Source organism: Lutra lutra, chromosome 15, assembly GCF_902655055.1.
Source record: "Lutra lutra chromosome 15, mLutLut1.2, whole genome shotgun sequence".
In the NCBI taxonomy this organism is placed as follows: domain Eukaryota; kingdom Metazoa; phylum Chordata; class Mammalia; order Carnivora; family Mustelidae; genus Lutra; species Lutra lutra.
In genome coordinates, this window is record NC_062292.1 from 9,820,237 (window position 1) to 9,833,413 (window position 13,177).

Consider the following 13,177-nt stretch of genomic DNA (forward strand, 5'->3'; position numbering starts at 1 on the left):
AATTAAATTAGGCCCACTGAATTTCAGACGTAGCAGCCTCTCAGGGGCCTTCCTCTCTAACAACCTGTGTTCATGAAAAGGTGGTATTGGTTTGTCTAAGGTTTTTAGTTCTGTCTTCTCTTTATCTCATATCCAAGGAAACTGTAATTCCAAAAATAACTTAATGTTTGAAGTGTCTTTATATCTTGACAGTAATGAACATGGAAGGGACACTCATGGCCAGAGTAGATAAACACATAAGAAAAGAGAAAGCTGATATTCTCTGAGGGTCAATTTAAAAATGAATTCAGATGAATTATTTCTTCAGATAGAAACAATATATCAAAGAATAAAATTACTGAAATAATTTATTTTTTGAATACATATGATATATTTCTATGTAATATATTTCAATGCCTGGAGTAGTATTCAGAAATACCCTAAATGCTAAACCTTAATAGACACTACATTTTAAATATAGCAAATTAGAAGATCAGACTTGTTAGGACTATCACTAAAACCATAAATCTTATAACATTTTCAATTTTTTATAGGGTAAAACAAGAAGTAGAGTGGCAACCTGGACAAAAAATGAAGTTTACCTTGGATATGATTTTCTTAAATTTGTCAAAATAATGACTACTGAAAAACTGAAAAATTTTCTAAATATATCATCAGCTGCTACGCTGACTATACACAATGTCGAGTATCCAGGACACCCTTTGGAACTTGCCATATTTTTAAGTTACTGCACTACCTGTACGGTCAACAAAACGATTTACTTGGTAATATACAACGAAGATACAGAAGACTGTGTGAACCAAAACTTTGTGTTAGATGTCCCTACTGACAGTTTTTTAACTCCGCATTTTATATTCACAGCACTTCCAGGTTTAGTACTCTGGGACAAATATAGGATCTACTATTTTTATCACAATTTCACAGAGACTGGAGTTTTACAAACACCTACAGAATTTGGAAATTTGTCCAGATTAGCACATAACAGCATTATTCATGATATTTTCATAGGTGAGGCATTCTCATTCTGCAAAAATTATTCTAGATTTTATGGTAGACCTCTTCCTCAAGAAGGTGTAACAATCACAAATGCACTCGTATACAATGCTTTTGGTAGGTAAAGGTGTACTTTTACCATCTAAAAATGGATATCCTAAGTTCTACCAGGTAGAACTACCAGGTAACTATGATCTCACATAGAGAAACGGCAAACTCAAGTTTTGGGTCTTTCCCATAGATTCATTTTGATCATTCAGCAGATATGAACCAAGCAGCCCACACAGGCATTTTCAGCATAAGACGTGATATGGTGCTGTCTAGGGTTCCCTAGGGCTACCACAACTGGGTAGCTTCAAACAACAGATATTTATTGTCTCAGCTTTGGAGACTAAATGTCCCCCTTCAAAGTGTGAGCAATGCCACGTTCCCTCTGAAACCTGAAGGGAGGCTCGTCCATTGCTTCTTCCTAACCTCTGGTGGCTTGCTGGCAAACCTTGCCATTCCGGGCTTGCAGCTACCTCATTCCAACCTCTGCCTTCATCATGACATAGCTTTCTCCCTGTGTCCTCACATGCCATCTTGTTGCAAGGACACAGGGCCCACCCTACTCCGGTGGGACCTCATCTTAACTAATCACCTCTGTAATGATCCTATTCAAATGAGGTCACATTCTGAAGTAGTACTGGGAATTAGAATGTCAACATCTTTCATGAGGGGACACAATTCAACCTATAGTAGGTGTTGTAGAGTTGAATGGACCCATATTCGCCTCCATGGGCAAGTCATTGAATGTTTGCAAGTCTCATTTCCTAATCTGGAATGTAGGGTGGCTGTGTTGATTGGATAAGGGCTTATAAAATGCTTAGAATAAAACTGGACACATGATAAACCTTCAGCTAACAGTAGTAATTCTGAATCTTACTGTTCCCAAGATAGTATACTAAACATTATAGGCAATGCAAAGAAATAGGAAGTTCCATCCTCAAAAAGTCTGGTTAGGAGATAAACCTGGAATTTTAAAGGAAATGTTGCTGTAAATTGTAATGTCTTTCTTTTTAAGAAAAATTTATTATTAATTAGAAAGAGAGCATGAACAGGGGGAGGAAGAGAGGGAGAGGAACAAGCAGACTCCACACTGAGCCCACAGCCCAACTCAGGGCTCAGTCCCACAACCCTGGGATCATGACCTGAGCTGAAATCAAGAGTCAGACACTCATCCAACTGAGCCACCTGGCGCCCCTTGTAATGTCTTTCTTGATGCCTATCACCTGGCAACTCCCAAACAGTTGATTCTTATGTTCCCCTTTACAACAAAACTCTTAAAAATATTGCCTAGTTTCACTTCTTCGTCTTTTCTCCCTTTCTCGTGAAGCCACACGAATCATATATTCCATGGGAAGTGCTCTTGTCAAGGTTCTTAACGACCTCCACTTTGCTAACCCAATGGCCGGTTTTCAGCCATCCTCCATGAGCCGGCGTTGTCAGCACGGCAAGATTCTTTTTTTTTTTTCCCCAAAGACTTTATTTATTTGACAGAGAGGGAGAGAGCACAATCTGGGGGAGCAGCAGGCAGAGAAAGAGGGAGAAACAGGTTCTCCACTGAGCAGAGAGCCCAACCTGGGGCTTGTTCCCAGGACCCTGGGATCATGACCTGAGCCGAAGGCAGACACATAACCAACTGAGCCACCCAGGCTCCCCTAGCAGGGTCTGATTCTTGAAACACATTTTTTCACCTGACTTCTGGGGCATCGCTTTTTTTGCCCCTCCTGCTACTTCACTCTCTGCTCCTCTGCAGCCTCTTTTTCTTGATCCCTCATCTTCCTGATTCCCAAATGGAGAAGCATGTCAGGGTCTAGTTTCCAGACATCTCTCAGAGATCTGTTTCCATGCATTCTGCCCTCCAGCCATGACTCCTAGCAGCATGGTTAATGCTATGACAGAGCCAATATCAGGAGCTAGAGAGGCACACAGATTGAGAACCTCACCCATTCTGGGGGATGGGGGGGTACAGAAGGCTTCCTTGTGGAAGTGCCGTCTAAGCTGAGGCCTGCTGAATGGATAGAGGTTAGTTAGGCAGTGAAGACAACAGTGGGGACAGGGTGCCCAACAACCCAGAGACAGAGACAACAGGGTACATACATTTCAGGCCTTGAAGGACAATTCAATGCTGACACAGAGTTCTCCTAAGAGAAAAAGGAGAAATCTCTGCTGGAGAAATCAAGTTCAGGTTACGAGATTTACACAAGCCATGTGAAGAAATCGGACCTTCTCCTAAGGCCTGTATAGGGAGTTCTAAAGAGTTTTGAGCAAAAGAGAAGCAGAATCATATTTGTGTTTTATTAAAAGGCTGTTGACCACAGTAATAAGGAGATAAAGTTAGAATAATCAATGGGGGATACTTTTAGAAGAAACTTAAAGGTTGAATGTTATACTGAGAGCCATTTGGAAATGCTGAAATAAAAACTCTAAACTCTATAAGCATATGAACTATGAATTTAAAAAGCCCTCAGCCTGCAACATTTCCATTTCTCAAACAACCCACTATTTAAAAGTTGCCGTGAGATGGGGCGCCTGGGTGGCTCAGTGGGTTAAAGCCTCTGCCTTTGGCTCTGGTCATGATCCCAGGGTCCTGGGATTGAGCCCCGCATCAGGCTCTCTGCTCAGTGGGAAGCCTGCTTCTCCCACTCTCTCTACCTGCCTCTCTGCCTACTTAAGATCTGTCTGTCAAATAAATAAATAAAATCTTTAAAAGTTGCCGTGAGGGCGCCTGGCTGGCTCAGTTGATGGAGCATGGGACTCTTGATCTCGAGGCCGTGAGTTCGAGCCCCACACTGGGTATAGAGATCCCTTAAAAATAAGATCTTAAGGGGCACCTAGGTGACTCAGTTGGTTAGACCTCTGCCTTCGGCTCAGGTCATGATCCCGGGGTCCTGGGATCAAGCCCCACGTTGAGTTCTCTGCTCAGTGGGGAGCCTGCTTCCTCCCCTCTCTCTCTGCCTGCTTATGATCTCTCTCTCTCTCTGTCAAATAAATACATAAAGTATTTTTTTAAATAAGATCTTTAAAAAAGTTGCTGTGATTTTATCAGGACTTCTGAAAGAGCAAATTCAAAATATAATAGGCCATATTTTCAAAACATCTAATACATATAAAAATGATGCCATTTTTAGCTGCTGCATTGTATTCCGTGGTTTCTCTACACTATCATCTAAACTAATAGGAGTGTAAATCGATATTTAGACAGCTATCAGGCTTCAGTTCTTTTGCTATCATGAATAGTGCTGCAGAGAATGTGCTTCTATATATATTTTTGTACATTTGTACAGGTATCCTTTAATATAAATTATCAGATGTAGAATTCATGAATCAGTAATTTAAATATTTTAAAAATTAATAAATCCTTTCCAGTGGCCCTCCAGCAAAAGTTGTCCAGTCTAAGTTTCTCCAAAAGTATTGGAAAATGTATATTTTCATATACTATATTTGATATTTACCCATAGTACAGAAAAAATGGGTAATTCTCATTTTATCACACATTTCATAATAAGAGGTTATATCTAGTTTCTTCTATGTTTTTTGGCCATACTCTTGTACAAATTGTCAGGTCATACTGTGAAGTTTTTTGTTTTGTTTTGATAAAGAAAAGGAGAGAGCAAGCCTGGGACAGGGGAGGGGCAGAGGGACAGGGAGAATCTTAAGAAGGCTCCATGTGCAGCACAGAGCCTGACATGACATGGGGCTCGATCTCATGACCCTGATAGCATGACCCAATCCAAAGTCAAGAGTCGGATGCTTACCAAGTGAGCCACCCAGATATCTCGCTTATTAAAACATTACTAAGTGAACATTGGAGTAAATGTGAAGTTAAGATGAAAATTAGGAATTATTTTAAAAATGAGATTAAAAACACTGTATATAAAGGTTTGTGGATGCAGCTAAAGCCACAGCGAGAAAAACATATAGCCTTATGGGTTTTTTTGTTTTGTTTTTTTTTAAAGATTTTATTTATTTATTTGACACAGAGAGAGAGATGACAAGTAGGCAGAGCAGCAGGCAGAGAGAGAGAGAGGAGGAAGCAGGCTCCCTGCTGAGCAGAGAGCCCGACACGGAGCTCGATCCCAGGACCCTGAGATCATGACCTGAGCCAAAGGCAGAAGCTTAACCCACTGAGCCACCCAGGTGCCCCAACCTTATGTTTATTAGTAGTTTTAAATGCTTAGGAAACAAGACTGAAAATAAATGAACTAATCATTTACCATAAGAAGCAGGCAACAGACACCAAAGTTACAAAAAGAAAGCACAAGTGAAGAATCAAGAATGACAAAAGCAGAAATTAAGGAATTAAATAGAAAGTAGATCTGATAAACAAGTTAAGGGTTCCTTTCAAAGGAAAAGAAAACAAAAGCAAAATACTCGATTTTGACTGAGGTCATGATCTCGGGACCCTGGGGTCCAGTCCTGCATCAGACTCCCTGCTCAGTGGGAGTCTGCATGTCTCCCTCTCTCTCTGCCCCTCGCCTCCCCGTGCTGTCTCTCTTTCTAAAATAAATAATTTAATTTTTAAAAATAACGTTTTAATGAGCAGCATAAAAGAAAGAAGAGAGAGTGCTGGAAAGCACAGAGGAGGGACATCTAATCCAGATTTATGAGATTAGGAAAGGCTGAATAGAGGAAACGCCTTCCAAACTAAGAACAGGAAGAGGGTACATACTAGAAATATTAGATCAACGGTCAGGATGGGGGGTGAAGTAGCAAAGACCCGGAGGCGGGAGAGAACATGCCAAGTTTGTGGAACTGAAATTTGTTGTGTCTGACTATGTGAGCCCAAAAGTGGCAACAGGCAAGGCTCGCTGCACGTCACCACATGACCTGGACATTATCTAAAATCCAAGAGCAGTATATATTTTTTTGTTTTGTGAGGCTACACATTTTGTGTGTCATCACACTGTGTTTGTATCCTGCACCTACTTTCCTCACTCAACATCCCGGTGGATTTTGTTGGGTCATCCGCCTGCATTTTTCTCTCCTTCTACCTGGTGAAGTTTCTAGAAACACAACACACAAGGCACAGCAGGCCAAGAATTGGGTAAGCCTGGAAGGAGTTATTGCCGAAAGCAAAACAAAACAAAGTTAAATTTACAAAGTAAGTTATATGAGGAAAAGTAGCTTGTCACCACGGTGCCCAAAGGACCTCGGCACCACAGCTCACCTGCACACAGCCGCAGAGTTTGCCAAGCTAGCCACAAGTCAGCACTGGCTCTCCATGCCCCCGGTGTGGGGCCTCAGCAGTAAGGGCATCTCCCTCTTGCAGTTATACTAAAACACTCTGAAAAATATTCCGAGCTGCATATTCACCTTCCCAATCAAGGCAACAATTTCACCAGCATTTCTCATATTGTTGCATTCCGACTGACGACATTATCACTACATGAGAGCTTAAGGTTATAAGGACGTGGATGTGGACAGCAATGTCTTTTTTAAAGTATTCTGATCCTGAAAACAATTGACATTGCTGATTTAGGAGTTTTACTAGAATGTAATTTATAGTAATTTGTGAAAATGCCACTTATGTATTCAAATTTCAAATGTAAGTTGCATAAGCACAGTACACTCTGGGCTTCTCACTCTACGAGTTGACTTTGCTCCCTCTAGCCAGTCCCTTTAAGTGTTGTTGTTGTTGTTGTTGTTGTTGTTTTAAATTAGGGAAAGTATACCCCTAGAAACCATCCACGGAGAATGTCATGTCTGGAAAGAAAGTCATGAAATCAACTAGTCCAACTGTTCATTTTACAGATACAGCTACTAGAATCAAAGAATTTAAGAGACTTATTGTCTATGAACCTCTGTGACTTAGGCATAATACTCTGTTAAGAGAAGGAAGTTGGTTATTAATTTCAGAGTGAACCTGAAGATGTATCAGCACACACACACACACACACACACACACACACACACAGCCCCATTTCTTTATCCCAATAGTGTCAGTCTGTTACAGCTTCTATAACAAAATATCACGGGCTATGTGGCTTAAACAATAGAAATGTATGTTCTCACAGTTCTACAGCATAGAAGTCCAAGATCAAGGTGGTATCAAGGTTGGTTTCTGACAAGGACCCTCTTCCTTGCTTGGAGACATGGGCCACCTTCTTACTGTGTCCTCACATGGCCTTTCCCCTGCCTGCATGCACAGAAAGGTCTTATATCTTCCTCCTCTGACAAGAATACCAGTCATATTGGACTAGGGCTTTATGACCTAGTTTAAACTCCCATTACCTCCTGAAAGACAGTATCATGAAATACAGTCACAATGCAAGCTGGGGTTTCAACCTATCCATTTTGGGGGCATGGGGGAAGACAAAATTCCATCCATAGCAAAATGCTTCCTTAATAATACTATTCCTGCATGCCCATGCTCATTATTATTTAGTGCACTAATTCCAGCTTTTTTGTGTAAGTGATGTCATATATAAAGTGATGTCATAAATATAAGAAGAAATGTATCCAGGAAAAGAATCACAGTACTATGAAGTAGAAGCTTCCCAGCATCACATAAAGTTGCAGGTTTGCACCTACACACTCTAATTTTTCTCAAAACAGATAAATCCTTCATTACTATGAAAGAAATAATTCTGGTTAGAAGTGCATGGATTTGGGGCGCCTGGGTGGCTCAGTGGGTTAAGCCTCTGCCTTCGGCTCAGGTCATGATCTCAGGGTCCTGGGATCGAGCCCTGCATTGGGCTCTCTGCTCAGCGGAGAGCCTGCCTCCCTCTCTCTCTCTCTGCCTACTTGTGAGCTCTCTCTCTGTGTCAAATAAACACACAAAATCTTTAAAAGTAAAAAAGTGCATGGACTTATGGTTACTTAGAATAACAAACTTTTCTCCTTCTTTTCCAGATTATTATGGAAATATTTTGGCAAAAATGGAAAATAACATCATGTTTTATTTCAAGATCAATATTAAAGATGCAGTAAAACTACACTCATGGGCAAATAGCACAGTTAAGTCATTAATTCTATTGAGTACATCTACTCAAATATATTTCATATATGTTTTTGAAAATGCCACTGTACAGTCACAGGAATATCCTTTAAAACTGGAAACACAAAGTGTGAATTTCTATATACAAGAAAACTGCCCCTACATGGCATTTCATAATAATGTTTTTAGTGTTTTTCACTTTTTGGACAAGGGACAGAACCTGTCCTTTTGGGCTCAAATAGTCTATACAGAAAATCTTGGTCTGTATATTATTGTGGAATCATATGGCCCAAATATATTACAAGAAATACAGAAGGTTCACTATGAAGTCGCCCTAGGATACTGTACTAAAACCGTGGTAAGTTAATATTTTAAAATCTATTCATTTGATTGTAATAAATGTAAAATTAAAATATTTATATTTTTATCCTATCATGAAAAATATAGTATCTGACATCATCAGTGACATTTGAGGACGTTTTCTGATTACAAACACTTATCTTTAGTTTTATGTCATTTTGACTCGTGTTGCAGTAATTTCTGTTAGCAGATTGTGGTAAACAGTGTTTAATTTGAAAAAAAATTGAAACTTTCTTCATCTTTTATAAATATGTGTGTGTGTGTGTGTGTGTGTGTGTGTACTCCTGCTCAGGCTTTTTTTTCTCTTTCAAATAAGCAAATTTAAAAAAATATTAATTTATGTATTTATGTGTATGTATTTACACATATGTATATGTATATTTTAAAAAACAGATTTTCCGGGGCGCCTGGGTGGCTCAGTGGGTTAAGCCGCTGCCTTCGGCTCAGGTCATGATCTCAGGGTCCTGGGATCGAGTCCCACATCAGGCTCTCTGCTCAGCAAGAAGCCTGCTTCCCTCTCTCTCTCTCTCTCTGCCTTCCTCTCCGTCTACTTGTGATCTCTCTCTGTCAAATAAATAAATAAAATCTTTAAAAAAAAAAAAACAAAACAAAACAGATTTTCCTATATAACACTGCCCCAAAACCTGACGGCTTCAAACAGCACCCAATTCTGTTTGTCAATTATTTGGGTGGTGAATACCTGGGCTGGTTTCATCTGTCTGGGTTCATTCATGAGGTGGTGGTCATCTGGTAGCTTGTCTGGGACAAGGTGAATTAGGACGGCCTCAATCACACATCAAGCGGTTGGTGCGTGCACTGGCTTGTGTGAACAAGGCACCTCAGCTGAGCACTTGTCTCTGATCCATGTGGCCTATATTGTCCAGGCCAGAGCTGGCTTTTCACCAAGAGTCTCAGGGAAGTATTCCAAGATAGCGTGAGCAGATTCCTGTGGACCTCTTGAGGCCTACATTTGGCCACATTCTATTCGTCAAAGCAAGTCACAAGGCCAGCCTAGGTTAACAGGATGAAGAAATACAGTCCACCCCTTGACAGGAGAACAGCAGACTTACTCTGTGAAGAGAGGTGCCTACAGGAATGGGAAGAAGTACCGCAGCTAACTTTCAGATGATGCAACACAGCTAGATGCAAATGTACTTTAGATATTATTTTGTATACTACTTTCCAATGAACATTATAGCATAAATGTTTCACATGTTACTACGATTTCTTCCTGAACACTGTATATTCTACTTCCCATCTTCTCTTTCTGCACTCAGCTTTCTTTAGCATTTACAGTAGTGGGCATCTTAACAGAGGCAATGGAATGAAATGTTCAGTTAATTCCAAAGTGGGTTAAAGCAGAGAATCATTAAAAATGAAAATGATATGAATGAAATGTTATATTTTAACTTAAGTAAATGAATGTATATTCATTAGTCAACCTTTTAATATAGGACCACAGACTTTTCTTTGAAATAAGTCAACTTACTGGAGAATCTCCTCTCCTTTCTTGCATAACCTTATTCATAATGCATTATCTCTTAAGTTCCCACCTCTATTTCTTTAAAAGGGGAGAGGGCGCCTGGGTGGCTCAGCCGGTTAAGCATCTGCCTTCAGCTCAGGTCATGATCCCAAGTCCTGCAATCAAGCCCCATATCAGGCTCCATGCTCAGTGGAGAGTCTGTTTCTCCCTCTCCTTCTGCTTCTCCCCAGACTCCTGCTCAGGCTTTTTTTTCTCTCTCTTTCAAATAAGCAAATAAAATCTTCAAAAAAAATAAAAGTAGAGGAGGGGGAAAAATTAATGACACTGACAAAGCCATCAAAATTCTAGAATTTTTTCACTTTTTCCAATCTCTTACTGTTACCTTGCTCATACCTAATTCATCAATTTCTTCAGGGACTTGCTTTATTAAAATTTTCCAAAGCAATCTGTACTGTCATTTGCTTTGGATCATTTTGTTCTCAGGGAAACAGTAATGCTACTTTCCTTTTATACTCAATTTCATCAGCCCATAATATTTAATTCCACAACTACAATAATAATGCAATCTGGGATAAACAGGTTTAGAAACACAGAGAGCTGATTTAGATTTGCATAATATATGGATAGATCTTAAAACATTGTTAGGTGGAAAACAGTGTCGAGTAAGAAACTGAGATCCATCATATAGTAACATTTACAAAAATTGTGAACACCTACACATAAATCACAAGCAACAAAAAAAAAAAGCATTATTCATTTTACACAGACACAATACCCAAGGACAGTTATCAGACAATATGACATCATCAAGTATAATGACATCATGCTTGCTTGATAAACATTATGGGGGTCTGCACATGGGGGAAGAGGGAAGGGGAAGAAGAGGGGAAGGGAATAAGGACAGAAGATAGGGGCGCCTGAGTGGCTCAGTGGGTTAAGCCGCTGCCTTCGGCTCAGGTCATGATCCCAGGTCCTGGGTTCGAGCCCCACATCGGGCTTTCTGCTCGGCAGGGAGCCTGCTTCCTCCTCTCTCTCTGCCTGCCTCTCTGCCTACTTGTGATTTCTCTCTGTCAAATAAATAAATAAAATCTTAAAAAAAAAAAGAAAAGGACAGAAGATACAAGGAAAAACTAAAACATAATAAATAAAATAAGACTGGATTGATCATGTTTCAAGAAACAAGGAGGGTATTTAATTCACTTTTCTGAGAGGTACCTCCTTCTCCCAGAACAAGAACAGAAAAGATTTACACCCTCCTTCAACCCAGGAAAGTTTTCTTTGATTACCTAGCCACAATATCTGCATAAGCTCTCATTAGTTTTCTTTCCAAGAATGTGCTGTATAATGTACTTTGGCCCATTTGCAATTCAGAACTTCAAAATACAGCTACCAGTCAAAATATACAAATAACAGTCATGACAAGTGCTCTCCTTAATGCCCATCACCTGTTTCCCCCATCCCCCCACCTCCTCCTCTCTGATAACTATCAGCGTGTTCTCTAGAGTTAAGAGTTTGTTTTTTGGTTTATCTCTCTCTCTCTCTCTCTCTCTCTCTTCCTCTTTGCTCGTCTGTTTTATTTATTAAATTCCACATATGAATGAAATCATATAATATTTGTCTTTCTCTGACTCATTTCGCTTAGCATTATACTCTCTAGTTCCAAAAATGTCATTGCAAATGGTAAGATTTCATTCTTTTCTATGGCTGGATAATATTCCATTACACACACACACACACACACAGTGCAGCCACTGTGATGGAGTTTCCTCAAAAAGTTAAAAACAGAAATAACCTATGATCCAGTAATTACACTACTGGGTATTTACCCAAAAAACACAAAAACACTAATTCAAAGGGATTAGCAAGTTTTTCCATCTTTCTGTGCCTTAGTACTTTCATCTAAGTAATGATGATAATAAGAACAATATAGTATATGTAATAGAATATCTAATTAATATGTAATTATGTCTACGTGTTACCAAATGTATTGTTTTCTATATTAACCACTATATAGTAATAAAATAATTATTATCGTAATATTTCATAAGGTTTTTAGGATTAAATGAGTTTAACTACATAAAGAACTTACAGGTGCCTCTGGCCCGTAGCCAACACTAGGTTTACTTGTTGCTACTACAGCTATAATCACCACTGTTGCTGCGACTACTACTGTTCCTGTTACTACCACCACATTTCGTCAACCCTAGCGCACGTTTTTTTTAGCATCTATGAAATCAGGATGAGTCTTACATCCTGTGGCATCTTAGAGCCAATGAATTACAGTAGTAATGTGATAACCTTGCTTATTTTGTGCAGATTGGGTCAATACGACTTCACAAACTAATCATTGTGTGTCCTAGCTAGTAGGTTTGTCAACTATCCTAGCTCATTACTCAATTTAGGGGAAACAAAACAAAACAAAACAAAACCTGAGTATAACACCTATATACAAAAGTGGATAACTTTAATTTTGAAAAGGTTTTAGTGCTACTAGCTGGTTTCATAGTGATATTTACACGAAAATTTAGTTTTGAAATTTTAAAAATGATTTGAACATCTTGATTGACATAGTCCTTTTTTTTAATTGGGGAATATTTTTTATAATTGAATAGAACATTATATTCATTTCAGACATGGAACATAATGATTTGGTGTTTGTATATGTTGTGAAATGATCACCACAATAAGCCTACTTAACCTCCATCGCTACACATAGTTACACATTTTTTTCTTATGATAAGAACTTTTAGTGTTTATTCTCTTAGCAACTTTTAAGTGTACAATACAGTATTATTAATTGTAGTCACCATGCTGTACCTTACATTTCCATGGCTTGTTTTATAAGTGTGAGTTTGTACCTTTTGAGTACCTTCATCCTTTGTTCACACCCACCACTCCCACCTCTAGTAACGATCAAATTGGTCTCTGTACCTTTGAGTTGGCGGGGAGGAGTTCGTTGGTGGGGAGAGTGTTTCAGTTCCACATGTAAGTGAGATCATACAATATTTATCTTTCTGTGTCTGGCTCATTTCACTTAGGATCATGCCTTCAAGATTCACCCACGTTGTCGTAAATAGGCAGGATTTCCATGTTCTTTTTTTGTTTTTTTAGATTTATATATTTATTTAGAGAGAGAGATTTCCTTGTTCTTTATGACTCAATAATATTCCATGGTGTGTATACAGAAGAGAAAGAGAAACATAGGTTGCTTTCATGTCTTGGCTACTGTAAATAATGCTGCAGGGGACACGGGGGTGCAGATATCTTTTTGAGTCAATGTTTTTACTACCTTTGGGTATATTCCCAGAAATGGAATTACTGGCTCATATGGTAGTTCTGTTTTTAGTCTTCTGAGGGTC

At 39.2% G+C, this 13,177-nt stretch overlaps 1 protein-coding gene across 5 annotated transcripts in view; it reads left to right on the plus strand.

Annotated features, from left to right (window-relative positions):
• The window catches only part of CATSPERE (catsper channel auxiliary subunit epsilon), a 149,790-nt gene that overhangs the window by 91,335 nt on the left and 45,278 nt on the right, over positions 1 to 13,177 (plus strand). For all 5 annotated transcript variants that reach the window (XM_047705399.1, XM_047705398.1, XM_047705400.1 and 2 more), the window contains 2 exons: positions 534 to 1,008; positions 7,891 to 8,333. In XM_047705399.1, the coding sequence (XP_047561355.1) occupies positions 534 to 1,008; positions 7,891 to 8,333 (918 nt within the window). The remainder of the gene's footprint in view (positions 1 to 533; positions 1,009 to 7,890; positions 8,334 to 13,177) is intronic.